Source organism: Centrocercus urophasianus, unplaced genomic scaffold (genome assembly GCF_019232065.1).
Source record: "Centrocercus urophasianus isolate 14NV4802_14NV808 unplaced genomic scaffold, USGS_Curo_1.0 seq_33, whole genome shotgun sequence".
Taxonomy (NCBI): Eukaryota; Metazoa; Chordata; class Aves; order Galliformes; family Phasianidae; genus Centrocercus; species Centrocercus urophasianus.
Genome location: NW_024884900.1, coordinates 1,948,445 through 1,972,161, shown reverse-complemented (window position 1 = coordinate 1,972,161; position 23,717 = coordinate 1,948,445). Strand labels below are relative to the sequence as shown.

At 45.5% G+C, this 23,717-nt stretch overlaps 2 protein-coding genes across 8 annotated transcripts in view; both read right to left on the bottom strand.

The window, feature by feature from the left end:
• Nucleotides 1–2,010, bottom strand: part of BCAS3 (BCAS3 microtubule associated cell migration factor) — a 301,210-nt gene extending 299,200 nt beyond the window's left edge. For 5 of the 7 annotated variants that reach the window (XM_042830110.1, XM_042830113.1, XM_042830114.1 and 2 more), the window contains exons 1-2: nt 1,760–1,845; nt 784–871 (exon numbers count right to left, since the gene is read on the bottom strand). In XM_042830110.1, coding sequence (XP_042686044.1) covers nt 784–854 — 71 coding nt within the window. In that variant the 5' untranslated portion in view covers nt 855–871; nt 1,760–1,845. Of the gene's footprint in view, nt 1–783; nt 872–1,759; nt 1,908–1,955 lie in introns of those variants that run through there. The other 2 variants (XM_042830111.1, XM_042830112.1) reach the window with 2 other exon arrangements.
• A 724-nt stretch (nt 2,011–2,734) lies between these two features.
• Nucleotides 2,735–23,512, bottom strand: PPM1D (protein phosphatase, Mg2+/Mn2+ dependent 1D). Its single transcript, XM_042830498.1, has 6 exons — nt 23,052–23,512; nt 18,133–18,361; nt 15,759–15,883; nt 7,874–8,064; nt 7,362–7,604; nt 2,735–4,164 (listed from the first exon to the last, which is right to left on the bottom strand). The coding sequence occupies exons 1-6, from the start codon at nt 23,479–23,481 to the stop codon at nt 3,610–3,612; spliced, it is 1,773 nt and encodes a 590-aa protein (XP_042686432.1). The 5' UTR covers nt 23,482–23,512; the 3' UTR covers nt 2,735–3,609.
• Between the last annotated feature and the right edge of the window lie 205 nt (nt 23,513–23,717).

Below are 23,717 nucleotides of genomic sequence, written 5' to 3'. Positions count from 1 at the left end.
ACGTAGGTCACAAAAATTGTCTTTTTGTACCTTCAGAGTCCTTCGTTACCAACCAATAACATCTTACAGGTATAGTATTAATGGTGACTGAAGTTCTGGTGTGAATGCCTACCAGCAATAGTCATAATGGCTCTGTCTTCCAGTTTGTTAAATGAGTACTGGGGTGCCTTTTTTCCTCCCTGTAGCATGCCTAGGAACAAAGCTGATGTTTGGAATGTTTTATCCACCATAGTATACTAAATCCTTCACAATGTAGGGAAAAAAAAAAAAAAAAAAAAAAAGCCCTGAAAGTTCCTTTGAATTGCTTAAAAAACAACAACAAATCCTAAAAACACACAGAACACTTAACATTGGGAGGCTTAAAATGCGTTATAGAATCAAGTTCAAAGAAGATCAGTTTATGCATCACTCCTCTTGTAGTTCTCTACCACATTCTGTTTATAACAATTCAGTTTAACATAAGCAGAACTCTGCAGGGAGCTACTTGCTACTCAGCATAATCTTCTCCATGAGAATTTGTTTCAGTATTCATCTTTAAGCTGCACAGCTCTAAAGGCTGATAAGTATCTCATTCAGGAAGGCTGTCTGACCTGCACAGGCAGAGGAGACAGGAAAGCAACACCTGCTTACTTCCTTTTATTGGAAAATACCGACTGCAACAGCAATGTTTTGTCAACATCATCTCTCAGAGAGAGCTTTGAAAGAGAGTTTGGGCAAGGTGCCTCACAAGCAAGACCCCAGAACACATTCCCCATAAGGCCTTTTCTTCCAGAATGTTCTTACGTGACAGCCTGCGGGCGGACCACCGCTCCTCCGGTGCAGCGACTCGGGCGGCGCGGGGATTCTGTCGCCATTGCTTCTCTGCAGGTACCTGTAGAAACATTTCCTCTTAATGACAATCCTTTGCATGAAGACTGCTTACAATCCAGCTCTTGTCACCTTTTTTAGGATTATGAAAACCTCCGGGGGAAGGAAACTCAACTGACTCAACCCATAAGGCACCACACCTTCACAGCACTCTTAAAAATACAGATAGATAGAGATATCCTCTACTGGTATCAATACACCTCCTGCAAAGTATGTGAATGCAACTGGGCCCTTTGAATTCTGAACGCCTTTCCTAATGGCAAACAACACCTGTACGGCACCACAGCTCCCAGGCACAGCATTCCATTTCCATGGTTTTAGAAAGCACAAACGAAAAACCAAACTCCCAATAAAGAATCACAGAAAAGGCAGAAGGGACCCATAAGGATCACCGCATCCAGCTCCAACACGAGTTATCAGCTTCGCTTCATACTTAGCAACCTTAACCCTTAACACACGCAGCGACCCGCACGGCTCTATGGCTCGGTCCATCACCGCAACACCGGGAGTTGAAGGCTGAGAGCCCACAGCGCTGCCCCGACCGGCACGAGCCGCGAGCGGGAACGCGGGCCACAGCGCTGAGGCGGCCGCACAGCAGTTGAGCAACACCGGAGCGCTGCACCTCGACCCGCCCAGCTCCGTCCGCAGGGGCTGAGGCCGCAGCCCCTGGCAGGCAGCTCCCAGCAGCCCCCGGCCTACCCGCTTCCCGCCACGGCCCCGCCGGGCGCAGCTCGCCCGCCCTCAGCGCCCCGGCCACCGCCCGGCCTCACAGCCCCGCTCTCACCCTCACCAACTCCCCGCGGATCCCGAGCCCGCCCTAAGCCCTCACGCACTGCTCTCCCCGAATGCCGTGGCCGGGCACCGGTCCTACCGGCCCCGCCGCACCCCTCACCTGCCGCCTCGCCCCTCAGCCCGGCTCCTCACTGACAGTGTTTGGGACCCCCACCGGGAGTGACAAGGAGCGCACCTCACACCGCGAGCCAATCAGATGGCCCCGAAGGCGGGCTGCTCCCCTCTGCTGACCAATCCACGGTCCTCTCCTCCAAAGTAGGCGGGACGCAGAGGGCGCAGGGTTCGGTTGCGCTTACCCAAGTTCGGTTGAGATGGCGAAGCTCAGCCGGCGCTGCCCCCTCTCCTCCCCAGTCAGCTTTGTTTACATCGAGATCTCGCGAGAGCCGCAGCGCAGGTCCCTCGCACGTGGGTGGAGGCGGGGCCGCGGGTGACGCGTCACGTGCCGAGCCGCCCATTGGCGGGAAGGCGCCGTGTTTATCTTCCCGCGCTGGGGGCTCTGAGAAGGCGCGAGCCTCGCATTCCCGGCCCTCACGGCGACGCGCTGAGTAGCGCGGGCAGCTCGTGGCACCTGGGGAGCGGCAGGCACCGTCTGACTGTCAGGGAGTAAATATTTATCCGGGCGTGAACCGCCATGCTGCTTAAAACTGCGTTGATAGCCATAGGTTGTGTCCCTGTGAAGTCTTACAGCAGGCAATCCAACAGAGACCGCTGCTTTCCCCCTTAGCGCAGCATTCACTGCCCGGATGAAACGGAATTACACATTCCCAGACAGGATTTCTGTCACCATGGCAACACAGAGATAATTCCAGCTCGTGCCTTACTGTTCCAGCAATAATCAGATCCTAGGAATACCTCCAGCCCTTGGATCAAAGCATCACTCCTCGTTTCCCCATTTACAAACACATCACGTGCAAAATGCCAGATCGGTGTCATCACGGAGCTGCCAAGGAAGTCCTATGGAAATTAGCTCCATACAGCAGCTGCCAGGAAGGAGGAAAGAGTGTTAATTGCAGTGAGTGAGTGTACTTAAGCTAGAAATTATAAAAGGCAAAAAAATAAAATAAAAGGCACTCAGTTTAGTTCGCACTTTTTATTTAGGTGAACATACATGTGGTCCACATACTCAAATTGTCATAAAATAACTTAAGAACTTGTTGAAAGGTATAGCAGCACCATCCGTATTGGAACAGCAGAGAACTCAACCTCCATAGGGCAGACATGAACAGCTGGGTAGAAATGCCACCACTGAGAGCAGGGATGGGGGAATGGCTTTATTGAATGACTGGGGAGTTGGAGTTTTAAAAACACAATTATTTTTTGCTAAATACTTTGACTATTAATGTTACAAAAATGCAACTAGATAAGATACTGCATAGTATTTCAATTAACAAATAAGTGGACATCGAGCTGCCTAAAGCACAACTCAACATCTGTTTCCACATGTTTCTGAGTAGAGAAATCTAAAATTTAAAAACAAAATATAGACCTAGTGTATTCTCTAAAAGACACATTCCAGTGGGACGTATAATACTATGAAAATACATATCTTCCATTCTGTTTAATAATTTACTTCAGTGAAAAAGTTGTGAAATTCCCATCACAAGAAGCGTATACAAATTCAAGACTTTAGTAAATTAACAAAAAAGACTTTATTTTTTTTTTTTTTGAAACAAGGTTTAGCCCCGCTTTAACAATTATACAAGGAAGAAAAAAGAGACTACATTAATATGAAGGAATACAAATTTACACACATTTTACAGTGACTTATACCCTACACATCTACAAAATTCACAGTTATAATACAAGCAAGTACAAGGCCGGGAGAAAGCTGTTGGATACCAAAAAAAGTTTCTACTTTAAAAAAAGATAAAACAGGAAGAGTTTCAAACTTCTGCACCAACTTTAAAATTCCCATCAGAATAAAATACACTTCCCCTACACAAATGCCCTTCAGCAAACGCAGACGGCTTTCCTGGGCGGGTGGAAGAGCGAACTGCTGAGCTTCTTCTGGCCGCGCAGGCTGCGCCGCATGGCCAGCTTGTTTGAGTTCTTGCGCTGCGGCGTTGTGGAGATGCCCTCTGCTTGGACACCCATGTTTCGGCTCAGGCCACGCCTCGGCTTCTTCACAGCAGGGCCAGAATTGGATTCTTCTAATGTCCTTTTAAAGTTTGCTGTGGGTGTCCTCTCCGCATCTTGGGCTTTTGTTTGGCTGTTAGGAGACACCTTTAAGCTTTTTTGGTCCGTGCCTGAATTTGTAGAGTTGGATGGGGATAGACTGACTGACAAACCATTACTGTAGGATTCCTGTATCCTCAAAGCCAACGCTTTGCTGCACTTCTCGTCCTGTGGACCTGAATCCTTCAGGGCCGCTCCTGATGAAGGTAAATTGCTTTTGGCAATCTCGTTTGGCAGCTCGGCGTATTTTTCTGAGATCATGCTGCTATGCATGAGGGAAGGAACAGGCTCAGAAGCATTCAGTCGTGGCCACGGATCATCCTCTAAAAGCTGAGGGGAAAGAAAAGCATACTTAGGCATAAATATAATATTACCTCCATTATCTTCTATGGGTGAAAACAGTATGACAAACATTTCTAAACCTAAATCAGAGACAGAAAAACTCTGCTCCAAAACAGGACAATCTTTTCTCCCCAGACAAGCAGGGATGGAGAGATGGAAACAGATACAGACTGTGCACCTCAACTTGGCACTTTGTGCACACAGTTTTATAAAAGCATTTACTTCCATCACTCAGTTTGCGAATGTCTCAATGCAGACAATCTGCTCATTGAGAGAGCTGCTCAGACTTATTTGGTCTGTGCATCTTTTTTGCTGCTATAAAGCAAGTTACATAAGGAATCAACACACATCTTCTGTTTGTCTAGGAAGCCATGGAGAAAGCAGAGCCTGCAAGGTCCTGAGGTTTCCATTAAAGGCATTTTCTAACATGCATATCTGATTTCCCTCATTCTGTGACGTGCACACCTACATTACTTCTGAAGATTTCATACCTCATCAGACAGCCAAGCAACCAGGGCAGTGAGTAGAAGTCTCCTGACCTTTGTCATGGGTGGCATTTGCAGTTACTGCAGAACTTGGTTATGAGAAGGATGGACAAACTTCATATCCTGGGTGTGCTGATTGCATCCAGAAGGTGGAGCATAAATTCATTGGACTGAGCTATTCTAAAAATAGAACTATTTGCTGTTTCTGAATCCTCACAGCTGAGCAGCATGCTTTATTGCCTAGCTGTATGCTCTATAAATTCAGAGGAAGCAACTCCATCACAGTGCATCTCTCCACCCTGCACGAAGCGCAGTTGTTCCGTACTTTGAAGGGAGGCTGTTTACACGATGTGCTGAGAACCAGGGACCTCCTAATCCTGCCTTCAGCCATCCATCCCTTCTGCAGCCTCTGATAAGTGTTTCTGCCTCAATCTCAGTTTTACCGAGATGAAAAACGGGGACGATGCTTACTTTCACTGTTCACAGGGGGATTATGAAAATTAGTATTTACGCAGTGCCCTGAAGATATGAGTTATGACCTTATTAAAGACTTAATTGTGAAGAAATCCCTAGCTACTCAGCAAGCCCTTCAAAAGTAAATTTCAAGGCCATGGTACATAACATGAATGTAAGGCAGTTATTGCCATCTGCATTAAGAAATTCATGTGCTGAAAACTCAAATGCACACGCAGATGAATCAGAACAAGTCCATACATTTCCTATCAAGAAGTCGTGCTTTTAAAGTCATGACAGAGGAACCTCAGCTCATCGTTGGTAAGAGATCTGCGACTGCTCAGCTCTTGAAAAATATAATACAAGAGTTTAATAAAATTCACTCCAAAAGAGGAGTATCAGAATTGTTTCTAGCACCTAGATTTGGTTTTCCTCTCCCACTATTCCTCTGTTGCTGCTTATACATAGATAAAGCTATTCAGGTAATATTTTTCCATGTATAGTAACACAAGAAAGATGTGTATTGTTTGTTGTTCAACTCAGTTCCTGCAGAAGCCATAAGAAAGCTAAGACAACGTGGTTGGAGAAGCACTGGCAAGATTATTAAGCTCAACTTCCCTTCTGACATCGTGTCTCCAGCCAATATTTAGGTTTTACGTTTCCTATTGTGCAAGACACTTCACACTTCAGCTCTTATTGCCAAGATCTTTTGCTGGGATGAATAACTGGGATTGAATAAGGCTCTGCTAAGACAGAGACTCCAAGAAGCCTGCTAACAACTGATGTAACAAAACAGAAACCTTAAACAATCACCAATGTAATTTCTCAGCCCAGTTAATCAAATCCTATCTATCACTGGCCTCGGGAGCAACTGAATTAATTTTTTATTAGTAATAGCTGCCAGAAGCATACGCAATTAAGAAATACTTTTGTTTAATTGAGAAAACTTCAATTTGCTCTCACATTTATTTCCAAATTAATTGTTTTTGCAAGATAGCAGCTGTGACAAATCCAAGCTATCCATGCTTCTAATCATTCTCTGGAAAGAAAAGATAAAGATCCCTTCCATTGCTACCTCTGCCTGCTCTGGCCTATAACCACACCACAGTGACCTCCAGGAGCTGAGACTGATCTGCTAAACCATCTGTTATTTCTTTGCAGACATTTTGGAATAATTCAACTCTTTTTTTGTTTTTAAGAACTCATTTTCTAATTTAGATCATGTATTTGCCTTTAGCTTTATGCATCAAAGCCTGTACATATTATTTTGCTAATTAATATTCTCAGTTGCCATATTATTTGAGTCTTCTTTTCCTCTCCCCTTATCTTCCTTCTTCAGTTCTGGAATACTTAGAATTAAAAAAAAATTCACCATTTTAGGCTCTTTTCATATGTTTTTTAATATTGAGTGGAAGGGAAAGAGAGAGGAAGGCTGAGCCTGCCATTTTACTAGCTGCTTGTCTCTGCCAAGGGAATGTGAAGGAATCCCTTTCTAATTTTTTGCTTTCTTTTCTACTTTGCCCCAAGGACCGTTATCCAAAGATACTGTGGAACTTCAAAGGACAGTTACTTAAATCAGGAGCAGCTGGTAATTACTGAAGCAAACATCCACTCATAACTATATTCTAGTTCTTAGGGCAAAAAAGCTTCCAAGCAGATCTGCTTTATATTAAAGGGTAAAATTTCTAACCCGAACAAAGACTCTGTATTATGTCCTTTCCTCCAACAAAGGACATTAAACCAACTAGAGGAAGGCTGTTTTCTTTTCAGACTGGGAGATCTTACTGTCCCTGCAACGTGCATTCGACTATATTAACCTGTGCATTAGCCTAAAAAACAGCCCACACAACACAGAACGCTTCCACAGGCAGCCTGCTGCGTTTGGTTGGGGTTTGTTTTTAAACTTCTGGCTCCTCTTTCAATAGAGAAGTTTTGATTTTGTCTGAGATCTCAGAAAGTCTGTCTTGACAAAACAGTGTATTTTAAGTTGCTTCAATATGCTTGAACTTCATATGCATAAAGTTACAGTAATTATACATTTTGAAGAGTAGACTAGATCAAAATCACTGATAATGGTGTCAGACAAGTAGTTTCCAAGTGCTCCGGCTACACCATGCCCCAACTCCTACACATGGCACTAAGCTGCTCACAGAGAAGTTACATTTGAAGACAAAAGGGAAGATTGATATATATTTACTGGGTTCCACTCTGGCACACAGAACATTTAAAAACATTGAAAAAAGTTACCTTGACAGGCGGGGTGCAGCAGCGTGAGGGCGTCATGACGTTTGTATCAGGGCTGCTATAGCAGGGACTCTCAGCCAAGTTGAGATACAGTTCTTCTTCATTTTCCAAGTTGTTTTTGCTGTCCTGCAATGGCGAGATGCAGATCACGATGGCACTGGTGTTATCTGCACGAAGCATGCGCTGCCTCCAGCGGCCCAGTGCTCTGTTCACCAGCATTTTGGCACAGGACTGGCGGTGCTCACCCTTTATGTTCAGAGACAGACAGAGAAAGCAATCAGGTCCACTTTGTAAATTGAAAACAGAGTTCACATGAATTGTATTTGACAGCACATGCAAGCACGCTATCAGCCATGTTACCACCACCTGTAAGTTGTGGCAAAACTACTGAAATATGCCTCTACAGCACTGCCACTGCTGGGTACATTGGTACATTTCACACCTATCAGATTAAGCAACTTTTACAAGGAAAACAGTATTAAATTTCCACAGTGACCGATGCCCACTGCCCTCACCATGAAGTACTTTTTCTCCTCGTGATCCTGGCACATGGAGATGGCATCCTGAGGTGGGATCATGTTCCACAGTCCGTCACTGCCAAGGATAATGTACTTGTGCTTCTGGGGATCGATGGTGTGCACACTAGTGTCAGGTTCAGGAGACACAACAAATTCACCACTGTAGAAGTCGTAGCTCCACAGATCACCTAGCAAAGAGAACAGGTTTCTGAATTGCTATATTGCATACAATATGATTCTTGTTAACTATCAGAAATGGCCTATGAAAACAACTACCACCAGTCTCATGCCATCAATAGTGATGCAATGTAATTTGTATTAGTTTAAGGTCTTTGTTCAACTGTTGCAAAGGAAAAAAAAAAAAAAAAAAAAAGCCTTTCCAGTTTCGGGTACAGCTTAAACACTGGTCAGAATCTTTGCTGCCTCTACAATTTCAGTTCCATTTCTAAAATTCAATTGAGGAAGACTGTTCTTCCCTCCCTTCTCTTCCCAACATCCACACAGCATTAGACTTCAATCTGTATCATGATGATGTGCTGCTCTGCACACCCTATAAAGACATGCTTGAAAATAAAAAAAAAAATCCAAAACTTTCAGTCGGGATGTGGAACTGCCCTCCTTCCCCCCTGCCCTTTCAACGTGAGACCCCCACAGCCATTCAACCAATGCAGAAGCACACGCATCTCTTGCTGTATTTGTCCATGCAGGTGCCATGGAGAAAGAACAAAGATGACAAAGAAGGAGACTGAAGCCTTTTCCTCATCAATCTCTTTTTCCCCCCCCTTTCTCCTCTTGCACAGCATCACTTTCAAAGCCACGCAGAACTCAGTGCCTTTCCAGCTGAACACCACGTGCCAAATTTTGGAGTTGGAAGGAAGCCACGGGAACAGAAGTAGAGCCTGGGTTCCAGCAGGAAAGCAGAAAATAAGAGCTGAAGCCTCTCCCTTGGAAGGCCTCATGCAGTGAACCTTTCTATTTTTAAATCTTTCTTGCTGTGTGAATGAGCTCGGGGTCACCCAGCAGAGAAGGTGGCCTGAACTGAATCCCAGTCACTTCAGTCAGGTTTGAATCAAAACACCTCCTGGATTCTGCTTCCTCCACATCACCCCAATTAACAGCCACTCCAACAGAACAACAAAACAAATTCAAACTGAACATGCAATCTAATTTATCAGGTTTACATGAAAATCAGGGAAGGTTTTCTTATGTTGGGCCTGTAAATCAGGAGTGGTGTTGCACCAACATTTCCTCCTCCTTTCTACTAAACTAATGCTGCATTCTGGATTCTTCTACCTTATCTGTTTTTTGTCAACATACTAAATAGCACCAAAAAAGTCTCCAGAAATGGCTCGTAAGTAATTTCCTGTAGTGATAAACAACAAAAGAATAACATTATCCGTAGCACTGGCAGAACATACAGCTACAGAAGTAGAAATGAGTGAAGATGTCAGAGCTGAGAAGCTTAAGAACTCCCATAAGATTTTGTTAGTTTTTTTTTTTCCTTGGGCTTTTGACTTACTACAGCAAATGTTTGTAGCTGCCTTCTGCAACCATCACCATCCTTTTAAAGATAAGAGATAAGCTTTCGTCTTCCTCCTTCCTTCCATTAGCTTTGCCTTACGCTAAGAACCAGCTCAAAAGACTCTTCCAGAATCAGGAGAAGAAATAGTTCAACTCACACCACGTCAGTGAACGTGGATGGTCCAGTCTCATTAAAGCACCAATTCACCTCCACTGCAGCAAACACATGCTTCTAATAAATGCTAATTAACAGCCAACCCTGTTTATACATAGAGAGAGGTGCACTCTCCCTCCACAGAGTCCAACAAACCCAGCCAGCTGGCAACAAGATCAAAACAAACACTGTAACAGAAGAGCTGAGCTCCAGCACAACAGTTATTGTACATTAATCACACCAAAAAAAAGTCCTGATACACTGACAGCTCTTCACATTGTGCCTGTCATCAACACAGCAGATAAAATAAACAAGAGCTTGGAATCTTACCGTGCCAGATCATGGAAATAGTGGCGGCAACTTCCAACAAGCTTCATATTTTTATGCTTTTATTTGCTGGGTTGTTCATGTTTGTTTAGAAAAATCCACAAAAGCTTTTAGCTGAATCATTTTTTGATTAGAAATACTTTGCTCTAAGATAAAAATAACCCAACACGATTTAATTTTGGTTCAGCCACATACATGTCATCGCAGCCATCTGTTGCTCTTCCTGAGCAAACAGCTGAGTTACAATCCAGTGACTCAGAGCCTTCCTCCAAGAGACAGAGCGCTCTGCAGGGTGACAGCCTGGAACGTCACGTCGGTTACAATGGGCTGTGACAGCAAGGAACTGCTGGAGTGCACAGAGGGTGAAGACACATGAGGAACCCCAAGCTGTACCTCCAGGAGATTTACTTTCAACAGTACTCAGCACTTATCAAGGCCTAAAATACCCAGGAAATGACAGAGGAACTGAAACTACAGAAGTTGTATCACCACAGGTGAATCAAACAGGCAAATGAGCCGTGGCAGAACAGCACTGCATAGAGTACTTCACAAAGAATATTTCCTGCAGGTCCTTCAACTCCAAGCCAGCAAAGGCCAAGGCACGTTACCAGGGTGAGGCCTCTTTAATTATTGCCTTTAAAACAGGGCAGGGCACCACAGAGTGAGCTGATGCTTTTTAAAGCTGCTGCATACATCGAATTCTTGTGTCAGCTGTCTTCCCCCAGCCAGCTGGAGGACACAGCATCCGCAGCGGCTGAGGGATCTATGACAAACCCAGGAGGAAGCCACTTGACACGGGGCCCTCCCTGTTACAGTTCTGGAAGGAAACAAGGGAGAAGAAAGCAGAACAAACCAGGCATTGCAGAAATGTTATAAAGTCTTTAATTCTGTCCCAAAGCAAGCAGACAAACAAGTGACCCCTGAGCAGACTGGAAAGCCAAGACAGCAGGATGACATGATATGCCAAAGGCTACTATTCTGGAACTGGAATCCCAGGTTCTCAGGCTTCACTTTGAGCTGTACTATTTTCATTCTGAATTAAAAACCAAACATCTATAAAACTCAACCTTCTTCTTGAAAAAACTTCTATCCAGGAACATTTCTTTTGTGGTGCAGTTTGCCTATTTGCTTACTATTACCCTCTAAAATATAGTAGATAAAACTAATTGCAACTCAGACAGTGCCAGAAAAGTTACTGGTTACAAACAAAAATACCCATCACGTATGTAGAGTAGACTGGATCCAAAGCCACCTTATGCATCAGTTCATCCAAAAGTCATAAATCAAGCCCTTCATTTACATTTCTGGAGCACATTGTTTTGAATACCAAAATACCTTTTGGTTTTATTAGAGGGAAGAAAGGTTACTTTTACAAGTCCCACTGAGAGAGGAAAACCCATTTTGACTAACCCCAGATCTTTTTAAATCACAACTCATCTGAAAGGCCTGTTAGGTACAGAAAAGACTTACAGAACTTCCCTTCTCCACTCAGTGAGCTGTTGCTGCTGGGGAGCAAGGCAAACCTCAGCGAGGATATGAACAGTAACCACCTCAGATCATTCAGCCCAAGCTGAGGAGGAAAACGTTTTTACCAGCACTCGCGGCAGCCCGGCCCTACAGCCACAAGAGGGCGTCCTCCCAGCAGCGTAGCGATAACGCAACGCGGTGCCCCGCTCCTACGACCCGGCGGTGATCTCGAAGTTCAGTCTGAGGAGCAGGGACAAAACCGAGGGTAGCAGCGAGCCAAAAACTTTCCCAGAAGTGCTCGGGGTTTTAAAACTTTCACCGTTCCCTTTAGGAGCAAGAATTTTACCTTCAACACTATGTAAAAAAGGAAAGCACAGACAAGGACATCATTTCTGAACATTTACATCTAAATGATGTAAATTTAAGATTTAAGAACTGCACAAGACAGCCCCACCAAGGACGCTCATCTCTGCTCACAAGTCAGCAAAACCACAGCAAGAGAGGAGAAAGGTATTCGTGCCAGAGCACACTGACCAAGTGTCAGAGAAAAGCCTATAAGAAATAGGATGCAAAAGCAGATATGAAGAGCTGAAGTGACACACAGGAAGCTACTCGTTATTTCTGGCCTTGAATCAAATCTTCAAATGAACAATAAAATGGGATTGCAGTCTCTAAATGACATTCAACCCTAGACAGCATTTGCTCAGCTGAAGACAAAGGGTAAAACAGAGGAACACAGTGACCACACCTGGATAAAGTCCCACCTATGAAGAGAAACAGCCGTCATAGTTTTTCTACTCTGTCAAAGAAAAGAGAGTAGAAGAGGCACACAGAGCTCCAGTCAGCAACGAGCAGGAAAAAAGCCCTGAACTTGCTCCTTTAAGCTAAACAGATCCACATGTGCCTTCACATTATGTATGTAACTAACACAAGCCTGCACAGTGAAATGCATTCTCTGCATTCTGTACAGGCATACATGCACAGTTTGTCTCAAGGGTGGAGAAAACTGTACAAGCTGAAGTAAGACATCTCCAGAACAAGAGTAGAAACCCATATGTATGACACACATGGATAGAAAGCAGTATCAGTAGAACTGTGCAGTGTTTAAATATCGCTTACCAGCTTATGCAAACACCATCAAGCAACTACGCCTGTTCTACCTGGCAGCAGATTTTGAAGGTTTGCATGCACACACACTTAAGTGCACCCCAAGAATTAAAGCCTCACACAAGAATGAAAGCAGATCATTTGAGGTCAGCCATACCCTTCTTCACAGTACGCATGTTCAGAGAGCTTTACAGCAGCAATGCTGCAGCCAGTGCTCTGGAAAACCGCTTCCATGTCACTGTCAAAGCCAGTGCTCTCACAGCAGCCATACACTGAGAGTTCACTGTTCTGGTGCACAGCTCCTTCTAGAGGTCAGCAGAACATTTGTGTTAATACAAAAAAGTCTACTCTGTATTTTGGAGGCACTCTACCAAGAACAATCAGAAGGGGGTGGGTCTGCCATCCATATGAAAACCAAGGAAGATGCTTCAATTTACACTGTAAGACACTGAGAACTCAGGCTATAGATTTCTTTTAATACCTTCCCTAATTTGTATACCATCTTTGAAAGCACTACAGATGCTAGGCTAGATATTACTCCAAAATCCAAAACTTGCTCCCAAGGATCAAAATTTTTCCTGCATTTCATCCTGTGTTTTGTCCCAGAAACTGAAGGGCTACATTACTTAGACAGCTAGCATAGCTGGAACACTACAAGGCTATACATACACACAGTTATTTTCTCTCTCAGTGCTTTTCCCCAAGACACACATTTGTAAGCATGCTCACTGGAGTCTAAAATACCCTCCTGGATGCCATTTGGAAAAAATCCAACTTGCAAATCTGTGGCAGAGAGACAGTAATGCATGATGCAATGATACACACTCTTCAAAACACACGAGCAAGTTACACAATGGCTTCCTGTTCCTGATTATTTACGTTGAATAGCACCCAGCAATTTGCACACTCACATCCCTGCATTACACAAGGGGCTTTGAGTAAAGTGAGTTACCACACATCTGTTACAGGGACAGCATATCAAGTGGACAATTACTATGAAGTTATGGATGCCAAAAAACTCACACAAACGATTATGGCCTAAGGAAGAAGTTTTGCCTCTCTCTTACAACAAACAGCTATGTTTTATATTTCCTTTAAAAAAAAAAAAAATCAGATAATTTTAAAGACAATAAATACACAACTCTGTTTGCCTTGTAGGTGCAGGGCAGCAATCTCACTGTCCAGCTAAAAATTTCTGTCCACATCATAAGACCTTTGCAACATGGGGTTTCTATTGAGAATAACAAGCAAATTTGGAATTAACAAGAAGAATCTCTGTGCTAGATCGTGAGGGGATGGACTAGAGTGTTGGTGACCAGTATGGCAGCATTGCCAGTTACTACTCCACTTGGAGAAGCTCCAGCATAGCAGAGCTGTGCCAACCAGGGTAGCAACCTGGGAACCAGCCAAGAGGTTGAGCAGGCCTCCAATAGCTTGAATGCAAATGGTTTCAGTTGTGGTAGGTCTTCTGTAAGCAGTGGAAGGGGCCTGTTGGCCTCAGAAAGAAGTTAAATCCTGTTTCCAAACTGTGAGCGTCTGTGCACCATCTGGGTCCTGCAGAGCAAAGCAGCTGCGTTCCTTTTTGCAGGAGGTTTGTCACACCTCCTCAGAAGGGAATGCAAAGAGGCTTTTGGAGGCTCCCCAGCAGGCAAATACCAAAATATCGTCACATTGTAAACCTGTTTCTCCTACATGATTTGCAGAGCGCACTTTAAGTGTTCAAATCTTCTAACTTTTGACACCAAGTATTGTTACGAAGTGTTCTTGTTCCTCGGACCTAAAACTCCCCAGTAATCCTCCTCATCCACACAACTGGAAAGAATGCACTAGGGGGCTAACAGATGCATCATTCCTTGAATTCCCATCTGCATGCAGAACCCAGCCAAATCCTTTTGTTCAACTTGCTGAGAGGAACTGGATCAAAAGTCATTGAGGTTTTTGTACACAACAAATTCAGAAGTGTAGAAATGAAAAATCTATTAAAATTAACTGTTCCACTTTTTGTAACCTACAACAAACACAGACACTTTGCAGAAAAGAGGTAAAGAATGTGATATTACTTGGTAGACGACTAGCAAAGATCTCCATCCATTAACTCCAAAGGACTTATTATCTTAGGTAGATTTTATTATTCATAAGATAAGCAGCTACCTTGTCTACAATGATACGCAGTGAGATTTGAAAGATAAAGAGAGGGGAAAAAAAACTTATTTTTTTTTATGAAAAAGATCAGCATTCAATCACCTGTGGTCTCTATAGCTGTATGTTTTACAAGGTAAGACCACTGCACAATTCTTGACATCAGACAAATCCATGCAAAACACACGACTGCCTCTGAAATAAGACACAGCAAGATTATGCAGTTATCACAAGATGACCACAGCCCCAGGAACAGACTGTCCCTGTGACACACTGCCAGCTGATCTAGGAACACTGACAGCACTATCACGTAACCACCACACTTGCCAAGAAATTAAGTCATAGAACAGTTTTCACAGGTAAAAAAAAAAAACCACGATGCTATATTTTCGTAGAATCTAGCCTGTACTGAATAAATCTGGATAGAGAATTCTTCACTGAGGGAGGAAGGAAGGAAAGCGAACAGCAAAAGACTGGAATTTGGCAGTAAAGTTTCAGGAAAACAACTGGCTAGAAAATACTAACACACATGGGCAAGAGATTGCCAAAGATCAAGTTATTAAGTACTTTCCAAAAAGCATTCCTAACAAGCTTGCTAGGCACTGTTGTATTTATTTTCGTCCCTATTAGAGTGTTCCTCAAAATAGTTTCCCATTACCAACACTATTGCAAAGGAGAGTTATAGATAGAGCACACAGGCTGACTTCTACCCTTTTCTTAATCTACACTGTCTTGAAAGACGACAGATTTACAAAGAGACACAAGAATAAAGCGCTTCGGTTGCTATGCAGCAAAACAATCCAACCACCACCTAGCCAAAAATTACTGTCTCAGTAAGAAATAGACCGACTGTGCTGTACGTCTTGGAGGCACTCACCACATTCTCATTTGCAACAAAGAGGAAGTACCATCTTTATCAGAACTGAGATGGAAGTCCTGCACGTCGTACAACCGCTCCCGTGTTCCCCAATGCCACCTCCTACAGCTCCACTTGAAAAGTTACGTTTGTGCTGTATTAAAAATACCCCCAAGGCTCATAATTTTAGAAAGCCTTATAATCACGGCAAGTGACCGAATCCCTCTGAACCAAATGTTTTGGCAGAGCAGGGTATAATTCAGCTCCGGGGGGCCGCGTGCTGATGCCTCATTCCCACACAGGGCACTCACCCAGCGCTCTGGCCACGGCCAGGAAGGGGATCTGGTCGATGACGGTGCTGCGGCGCACAGGGCCGTTGTGGGTCAGGCGAGGTCTCTTCCACACAACACGATTCACACCAGACTTGTTGATGACACTAAAAATCACCAGAAAGGAACAGGGGTTATAAAAAGGAATTGGAAATGAAAGCTTGTTTCAATGGCATAAGAATAATTAAATGTGCAAATACGGAGTCGGTAATGACAGCACCTTCAGTGAGGTGCACAGCACAGTACTTGAAAACACCTGGTACCGCTTGCGTAGCCTCATTCCACATTAAGATAAATGGAAAAGCAAGAGATGAAGGGCAGAAGAAAAGAAAAAGCAAGAGAATGAAGACTTGGAAGAAATTATGGCTGGCTGCAACAGCCATATGTAAGAGCATCTTTTTAATCTACCAGCAAAAAAGCAAAAGACAAATTGCTTTCCTTAGATGAAGTCCATCAACATCAACTCGGGTGAAAATATCATGTAGTTCCTCCTTCAGTTTTCTCCATCTGCCAAAGTCTGGCACTAAAGAGCAGCACAGTGCAGTTGGGAAGAGGAAAAAGATAAGAGTAGTCTTCTGGAGGAATTTCCTTACTGGTGCACCAACATGAGGGAGAAATAAAAAGAGGAATTGTTCGTAGTTGCTATCTGCTGGAAGCACAACACAGGAAGAAACAACTCTGCCTTTAAGCATTAACACCTGCTCCATAGCACCAAGCAATGGCTTTAGCTCTCACAAATGGCATTAAAAGGGTCAAAAGAGAAGCTACTATGCAAACGCACCCACTGTTATGGGGCAGGAAGAAATAGGGAAGAAAGAAGGGAGAGCACGAGGTACCAAGCAAGGTAATGAAACAACAAACGACCAAAGCTCAGTCAAACTAAAAAGTAGATGCTTAAAAGTTAACTTTTATCCAAGGAACAGCCATTGGTAATTAGAAACTGAGGCGCTCTGGAACAGCCTCAAGATTCCTCATACTGAAGCTATTCAAGATGCACTTCCTGAGACTTCAAAGGCCTTAACAACAAAGGCATGTTTAGCTCCATCCTTCTGCATGAAAGTGCAGCAAGCACCACAGCCTAAAATTCATCTCATCCATTTGTACAACTAGTTACACATTTGTACAAATAGTTACACAATGTTAACTTCCGCCTTTATCTGGAAGATTTCAGCCTGTATTCCAGGACTGTTACTTTGAAAATTCCATTTTTAATAAACAATCACGCCCTCACATTAACTTATCCCAATTTTCTCTAAGAAAAGAGAAGACATTAATAGGCATAGTGACAGTTCCACCACACTCCCACCACGTGCCTCACGACAGCCTGCACTGGTTTTACCAGCCAGTCCAGATGAACAAAGCAAACAAAAAAAAAAGCCAGAAGCAGCAGGAGCAGAAAAAGTTAAAGCTAAAAAAGTTTAACCGCTCCTGCTGATACAAAGTCTCAGGGAGCACTCCTTCAAAACCTGTTTGAGACACTGAGATGAACAGCCTGTAAACCCACACATCTATGAACTCCAACTTTGCAAAGCTGCAAGTTGCCCTTTCTGAGAAGCTCCCACCCCAAATACAGATATCTGATCAGCTTCCACCTGCTAGCGATACAGATATCTGAAGGTTAACGAGCTGACAGGGTTCTTGTGTGAATGATGTCAACAGGAAAACCTTCAGTGCTCTCTCCCTCTGAACTGCTAAGAGAAGGAAACTCTGCCCATCCATCTGGTGCAGTACTGCGGAACGAAAGAACAGCGAGCTCCTGTGAAGCTATGCCAAATCTGAGCCCTGGGGTTTGTCTCAAAATATTAGTGCCATCTGACAAGGCTGCCTGCTTTCCTCCCCATTTACAGGGAACATTCATCAGCCACAACTCAGAGATGTTCTAACATCTGCCAGCTCCTGACAGTGAAGAAAGTACTAATATTGAGATACAAGTTAAGATGTGGCACTTTAACATTTTAAGCATGCGTTTAAATGCAACAAAACCAGTACCTTGTTTCAATTTTATATCTTTTATATTCCTTTAACAGAAACTTTGAAGAGCCTACTCAACAGCTGCCAGTATCACCTCAGGAACAATGAAGAATGCATGGGGAAAGACATTTCAGTGTCTTTTCCATTAAAATTGCTCTATTCCACCATTTGACAAACAGATATGCCACAGCAGAGATCATAATCATTCTGTGATTATCTACAAGAAAAGTAATTGCATAGACACTGAAGGAATACAAGCAGGCCACGAGACTCACCAACTGGCCTGCTAACCCCTAAACTAACAAGCCCAAGCCTAGCTGAAACAAAAGCATCATTAGCACCCAGGGAAACTGAAAACTGAAGCGAGAAGCACAGAGGTTGTTACCTGCCCCCAAGGCCTTCAATCCTCTCCCTTTCTCTGGGAAGCTCAGGCTTGTGGTCCTGTGTCACCTCCACAGCTCTCACAAAGTCATCTTTGGGGTCATCCTGGACTCCCAGCACCACCCCGGAGTCGCCCACGTGAGCGACAAACATCTTGGAGCCTCGGATGATGACCACGCTGGCGGTGGTTCCCGACGTGCTCGGGAGACCGGTCATGGTCTTTGGCCACTCTGCTGCAGGGAGGAAAAAGGAGAACAGAAAGACCTTCGTTTTTACTTCTGTGGAACCAAAGGTGTTTTCAAGATCAAGGGTGTGTCAGAGAGGTTTGCATGCTGCTACACCAGGGCGTGTGTAACTGTGGCATGGCCACAAGCAAAGCAGCACAGACAGGGCCCCTACATCTCTACCACACTGCCACAACCACAGCTCACATGGAAACAAAGCCAAGAGAAGGCACTGAGATAGGATTCCAACAACCGTCTCCTCAGGTTTAGTTTTCCAAGCATCACCAGAGGAACGAGAACGTGTGGGAAGAAGTGTTACTCGAATGCTGAGCAGATCAACCAAGCTTGACACACATTAAGAGGTCTGCTGTTCACTTCCCTGTCTGAAGAGGCAAGAGCTCCCAATTGAGTCACCCTGCCTGGACACCTGGCTGCCAATCAAACCATTCAGACCTTCCCAGTTCCCTCAGAACACATTATTTTACTTTGATATGCCAAACAACTTCTAAGCTGAGTAATATCTCAACTGTTTCATTCATGTTTCCTTTTGGAGGACTGAATAATGCAAACTAAGCGTGTTATTGTAACCCAACACTGGATCTTTGCAGAGAAGATACTCATTGATTTCAGGACAGTAAAAGACCTGTGTACAGTTAGGGGAAGCTGCCTCTTCCTCAAATGATTTGCCCTCAAAACACACCTCAATTCCTTGTTATACTATTCTCACAGCTCACATCCAGTTTCTCTCTTTTCTTCCCTTGTCTATTCAAGTTTACATTTCCAAGTTGCTGTTCTTCCAAAACACCATGAAATGATTGGGCTGTCCCAATTAAGAACAATCAGGCACACCAGTGCTCCTCCCTGCTCCCACACCCGCAGATAACAGCTGCCCTCACCCGCCAGCAGCACCCTGCTCTCCTTCCTCACTGCACCCATCAGCTTTAAGATAAAGAGCAGGGGCTTGTCTCCTCGTCACATTTTATCTCCTGCTCTTCACAACCCGTGCTTATTGTACAACACCAAAATTCCACTGTGACACACTGCTTGCAGGAAATATCCTAGCCAGACAGCCAAAGCACTGAGTTATCTTTTCCTCATCTTTTAGTGTCACAGCACCACACAAGAAAAAAAGAAATGAGGCCTTCCTCCAAAGCCACAAACATGCAGAGCAGAAGAACAGGGACTCACTGAGCCCCAGTGCCACTGAATGCTGCTCAGATGCCTGGGGGAAGCACAAGTACAGCACAGCCACTCTGATGGCAATTGCAGCATCTCCTCCAGTGAGCATCCAGCAGATCCAGCATCATTCCAACCTCTGAGCCCTAACAAAGGTTTCTAGCTTTGCGTTGTAAATACTGAATGACACTTTCTCCTTAAAAGCAATGTTATTTTGAGGACACAAACAGTCAGCTCAGTGGAAGCACCTGTCTGGCAATTTTAACAGTGGTTAGTATATGTAACACACTCTAAATGGAAGCAAATGAGGGAGGAAGCCAAGCAGGAATGAGAGCTTCAACCACTGGCTGAACAGAAAATGAGTTTCTGTCAGTGTAACAACCCCTCAATAGCAATAAGATCAAGTAGAGAATCATGCTGGTCTTTGTGGGAAATGAGGAGCACAGAAATAAAAGCACCCACTTAGGAGAAAAAGATTGCTACAGCAGCCTCCAATTTGGGGCTTCAACAGAAGCAATTGTAGTTTACATCTCACCCTTGGTTAGAAACGAGCATGACACACAGCACAGCAAATTCCTTTCTGTAGGGACTGTCTCATCAGAAATTAACACAAGCATCAAAATTCCTGACTTTTCTCCCTAGCTCAGATGAAGCCACTTGCCCAGCTTGTCCTCCACAGGTCACGATTCTGTTTCTACCACTGCTATAAACTGAACAATTTGTAATACTGCACTAGATTATCAAATTAAAATAAACCCTGAAGTTACAACTGAGCCCTCAAAACAAAATTCACACTTCACCACCACACACGAAGCACCTGTGGATTTCACATCACTCCTATACCTTCAGTAAGGGAAAACCTGTCTGGGCAGCACGCTGGGATAAACAAGTTTGTAGAAGTTCACTTGCAGGGCCCACATCCCCAGTTTGGTATTCGCTGTCATATTAAGCTATGGCCTAGGAATGCTGCTACGTCTCAGCACAGGACAATTCCACTACAGCTGGGGGCCTTGGATCTGAAAAAAACTTTTATGAGACAGCACAGTGCATGAATGGAGCCAGGGGACGCGGGTGCACAAAATACTAAGACACTTTGAAGAAACAAACCACGCAGTGCACAGAACTGTAAGCTGCAATTGCTTCCTGCTTTCTGCACCATTCTTCTACTGCAGGGGACGAAGCACAGGGCATGAAGTTATCGTAAAACTAACAACCCACAGTCAACAGCTGCCACACCAGAACACGGCTCCTGCACCTGGAGAGCCCATCTCCAACAGAACAAAGCACGTGGCTGCGGTGGAAGCAGCGCGTTCGCCTCCAATGGGCGGCCGATGACCTAAAGCACACTGGCTGCTTCCACACAGGGCTCTGGAAGTTCTGTCTCTGCATATTTTTGACAAAATAAGAGATTAATGTGCATTCAGTATATCACAGATTGCTAGAGAACAGATTTCGTTTTTGTTTTGCTGTTTTTAAAGACATTAAATCAAACTACAATATTTCATTTCAGATCACGGTGATGCCAAAAATCTTATCAAGCTTTCAACAAGCAAATGTTACAGGAACTTTAAATTCAGCTCTAGAGGATGAAGTTTTTGCATCATCCTGAAAGCCTGTATTGCCTTAGGTACCAGAGCTCCCTTTCAGACAGGAACGCTCACAAACTCGTAAGCCTGCACAAGAACAACTCTGAAGTGATGACTTCGCAGCAAAAATTTAAAAACTAATTCTATTTATTATGAACAAAATGAACTGTTCAACTTCTATTGCTCAAATTAAATTTAAAGGAAGAGTTACAAGCACAGCAGAAGTGTACGACTTTTTACATTTTAAATTTTTAGTAGTGGTAAAAAAAAAAAAAGCTTTTAAAAGTATCAAGATAAGTGTATTTAAAAGCAAGCTTTTTGCACTGTTTATTTACATAGCTAAAAGTGTCAAGACCTGGGACCTGCTGAGTGCACTTCATGCAGAAAGCTTCCCTACTGCTTCCATCTGTGGAAACGGGCTTCAAATCATAACTCTCACCTTGGAAGCCCTTTAACATTCAGAGAATTAGGAATGTCATTAATACAATTAACCCCACTAATCATCTGTAGTGACCAAATGGTATTTTCCTGCTTCAGTTTTTCTGCTATACTCATCACCAGCACATCAACACTTGCTGTTCATCACAGATGGCCACAGGACGACCCGCTGCTCCCAGGGGCAGCTGAGCACAGACTGCTCCTCCAGGGCCATCAGCTGGAAGCACCGGGCCCCATCCTGCACCCAGCCCACCCTTTGCACTGGGATTCCAAAGCACAGCACAAGTGATGGACTCCCCGTCCATGTCCTCGTCCTTTTCTCCCATTAAACTCCACACATGCAGAAGACATCAGTGTTACCAAACACGCAATGGAAATGCTTACTGTATAACCTAAAACCAACACCATATACTTATAACCAGAGCTCTGTTGTTTCTGACAACGACTTAAATCGGCTCCACAACCAAAGCACTGTTACCAAACTAAAATAGTATTTCCTGCATTCTCTCATTTCACTCCACCCCTCTCTATTCTGCAGTTATACCTTGTTACGGTGACAAAGAATAGCCCAGGGACACCACAGGCAGAGAACCCCTCCTCATTGCCCACACTGCTGCGCTGTGTGCCACCCTCACCACCTGGCTGCAGGCAGAACTCACACCTCTTCCTTTCGGTCCAGCACCAGCATGCCCCAACCTTGGCACTCCCATCCCATATCTGACACTTACGCAACTTTCCTGCTCTGCTATTCAAGAAATACGAAAAAGAAAATGAAACTTATGACAGCGCAGCTCTCCCCGGGCCCAAGTGACTTCCTCGAAGCCCCGCTCAGCTGTAAATGCAATTCCTTTCTGTTTGCTCCCTTGGCCCGCTGTCAGCACTGCACCTATGGTTCTGATCTGACTTTGTGCTCCCTCCTGCCTGCCCCTATACGCTCACTATTCACATACTATCTTTTCCTGGGACTTCCAAATACATAGAAAACACACATTACACCGTACACACGTTTATTCATAAACAAACCTATCGAGCCACATACAGAAGTACACTCATAAAACCAACCCTACTCTGAGCCGTATCTCTCACCTTACAGAAGAAGGGAACCCCGCTGGGAGCTCAGCCCAGCCGCGGTGCCCAACACCGCCCGGACCGCCGCCCCGCCGCTCCCAACCCGCAGCGCTGAGCGACTCAACGACGGCCGGCAGTCACAGCGCAGCCGGGCAGCGCTCCGCCGGGACAGCTCGGGAGAAGCCTCCGTGCCGGCCTGCACACAGCCGCTAAAATAACTTTTCCCTCGTCGAGACCGTCGCGAAAGAAAACGTAAAGGGGTTCCACGCGACTCCCTGCGGCCGCAGGACGGAAATCCCCCAATAAACGCGACCGGGAAACCCGGCGTGCGATTCCTTCAAAACAAACCGCGGCCCGCGATCCTCGCCCCCGCGCTGGGAGCGCCGGGCTCGGCGGGGAGCGCTGGAAGGCGCCGCCGGACGGGAACTTACGCAGCTTTTTCCACATGGCGCGGTGGCAGGCGATGAAGCCCTTGCGCAGGGCCGCGCACACGGCGGCCGGCTCGGCGGAACCGAAGCCCTTCTGCTTCTTGATGAAGCCCCACAGGTTCTCCCGGGCGAACTGGGCCGCCTCCCGCCCGCCGTGCCCGTCGCACACGGCGAAGAAGGCCACGGAGCGCCGCGGGCGCCGTCCGGAGCCGCAGCCGGGGCCGGGCGGCGGCGCTCCCTCCTCCGCCGCCCGCGGGCCGCCCGCCCTCCGCCGAACGCCGTCTCCGGGCGCCGCTCCGCCTTTGTGCGCGGGGCCCCGCTCGGCCGCGGCCGGCGGCTCGGGCTCCACCACGATCTGGGTCACGTCCTCCATGTATTTCCTGCCGCCCTGGTCGGAGTACACGCTCACCCCCAGCGAGTACGGCCCCTCCATGGGGCGGGAGGCTCCGCGCGGCGCTGCCCGCCGCTCCCCGCCCGCGATGGCCGCCGCCCCGCCGCCGCCGCGCACTATTGTCGCTGGTGGCGGCGCCGCTCGGGCATGGCCGCGGCCGCGCAGCGCTCCCCGACAATCCCCCGTCGGAGCCGCGGGAGAGCCGCGCTCCGCGCCGCAGCGCCCCCTGCCGCGCCCCCGCCCGCCGGAAGGGGCGGCAGCGAGCGGCGGCGCCTCCC

Coding starts and splice junctions, on each gene's coding strand:
- PPM1D (XM_042830498.1), bottom strand. CDS start 23,481: ATGGAGGGGCCGTACTCGCTGGGGGTGAGCGTGTACTCCGACCAGGGC. Junction 18,362..23,051: donor CGCCATGTGGAAAAAGCTGC/GTAAGTTCCCGT, acceptor TCCTCCCTGCAG/CAGAGTGGCCAAAGACCATG. Junction 8,065..15,758: donor GGCCGTGGCCAGAGCGCTGG/GTGAGTGCCCTG, acceptor TCTCTTTGCTAG/GTGATCTGTGGAGCTACGAC.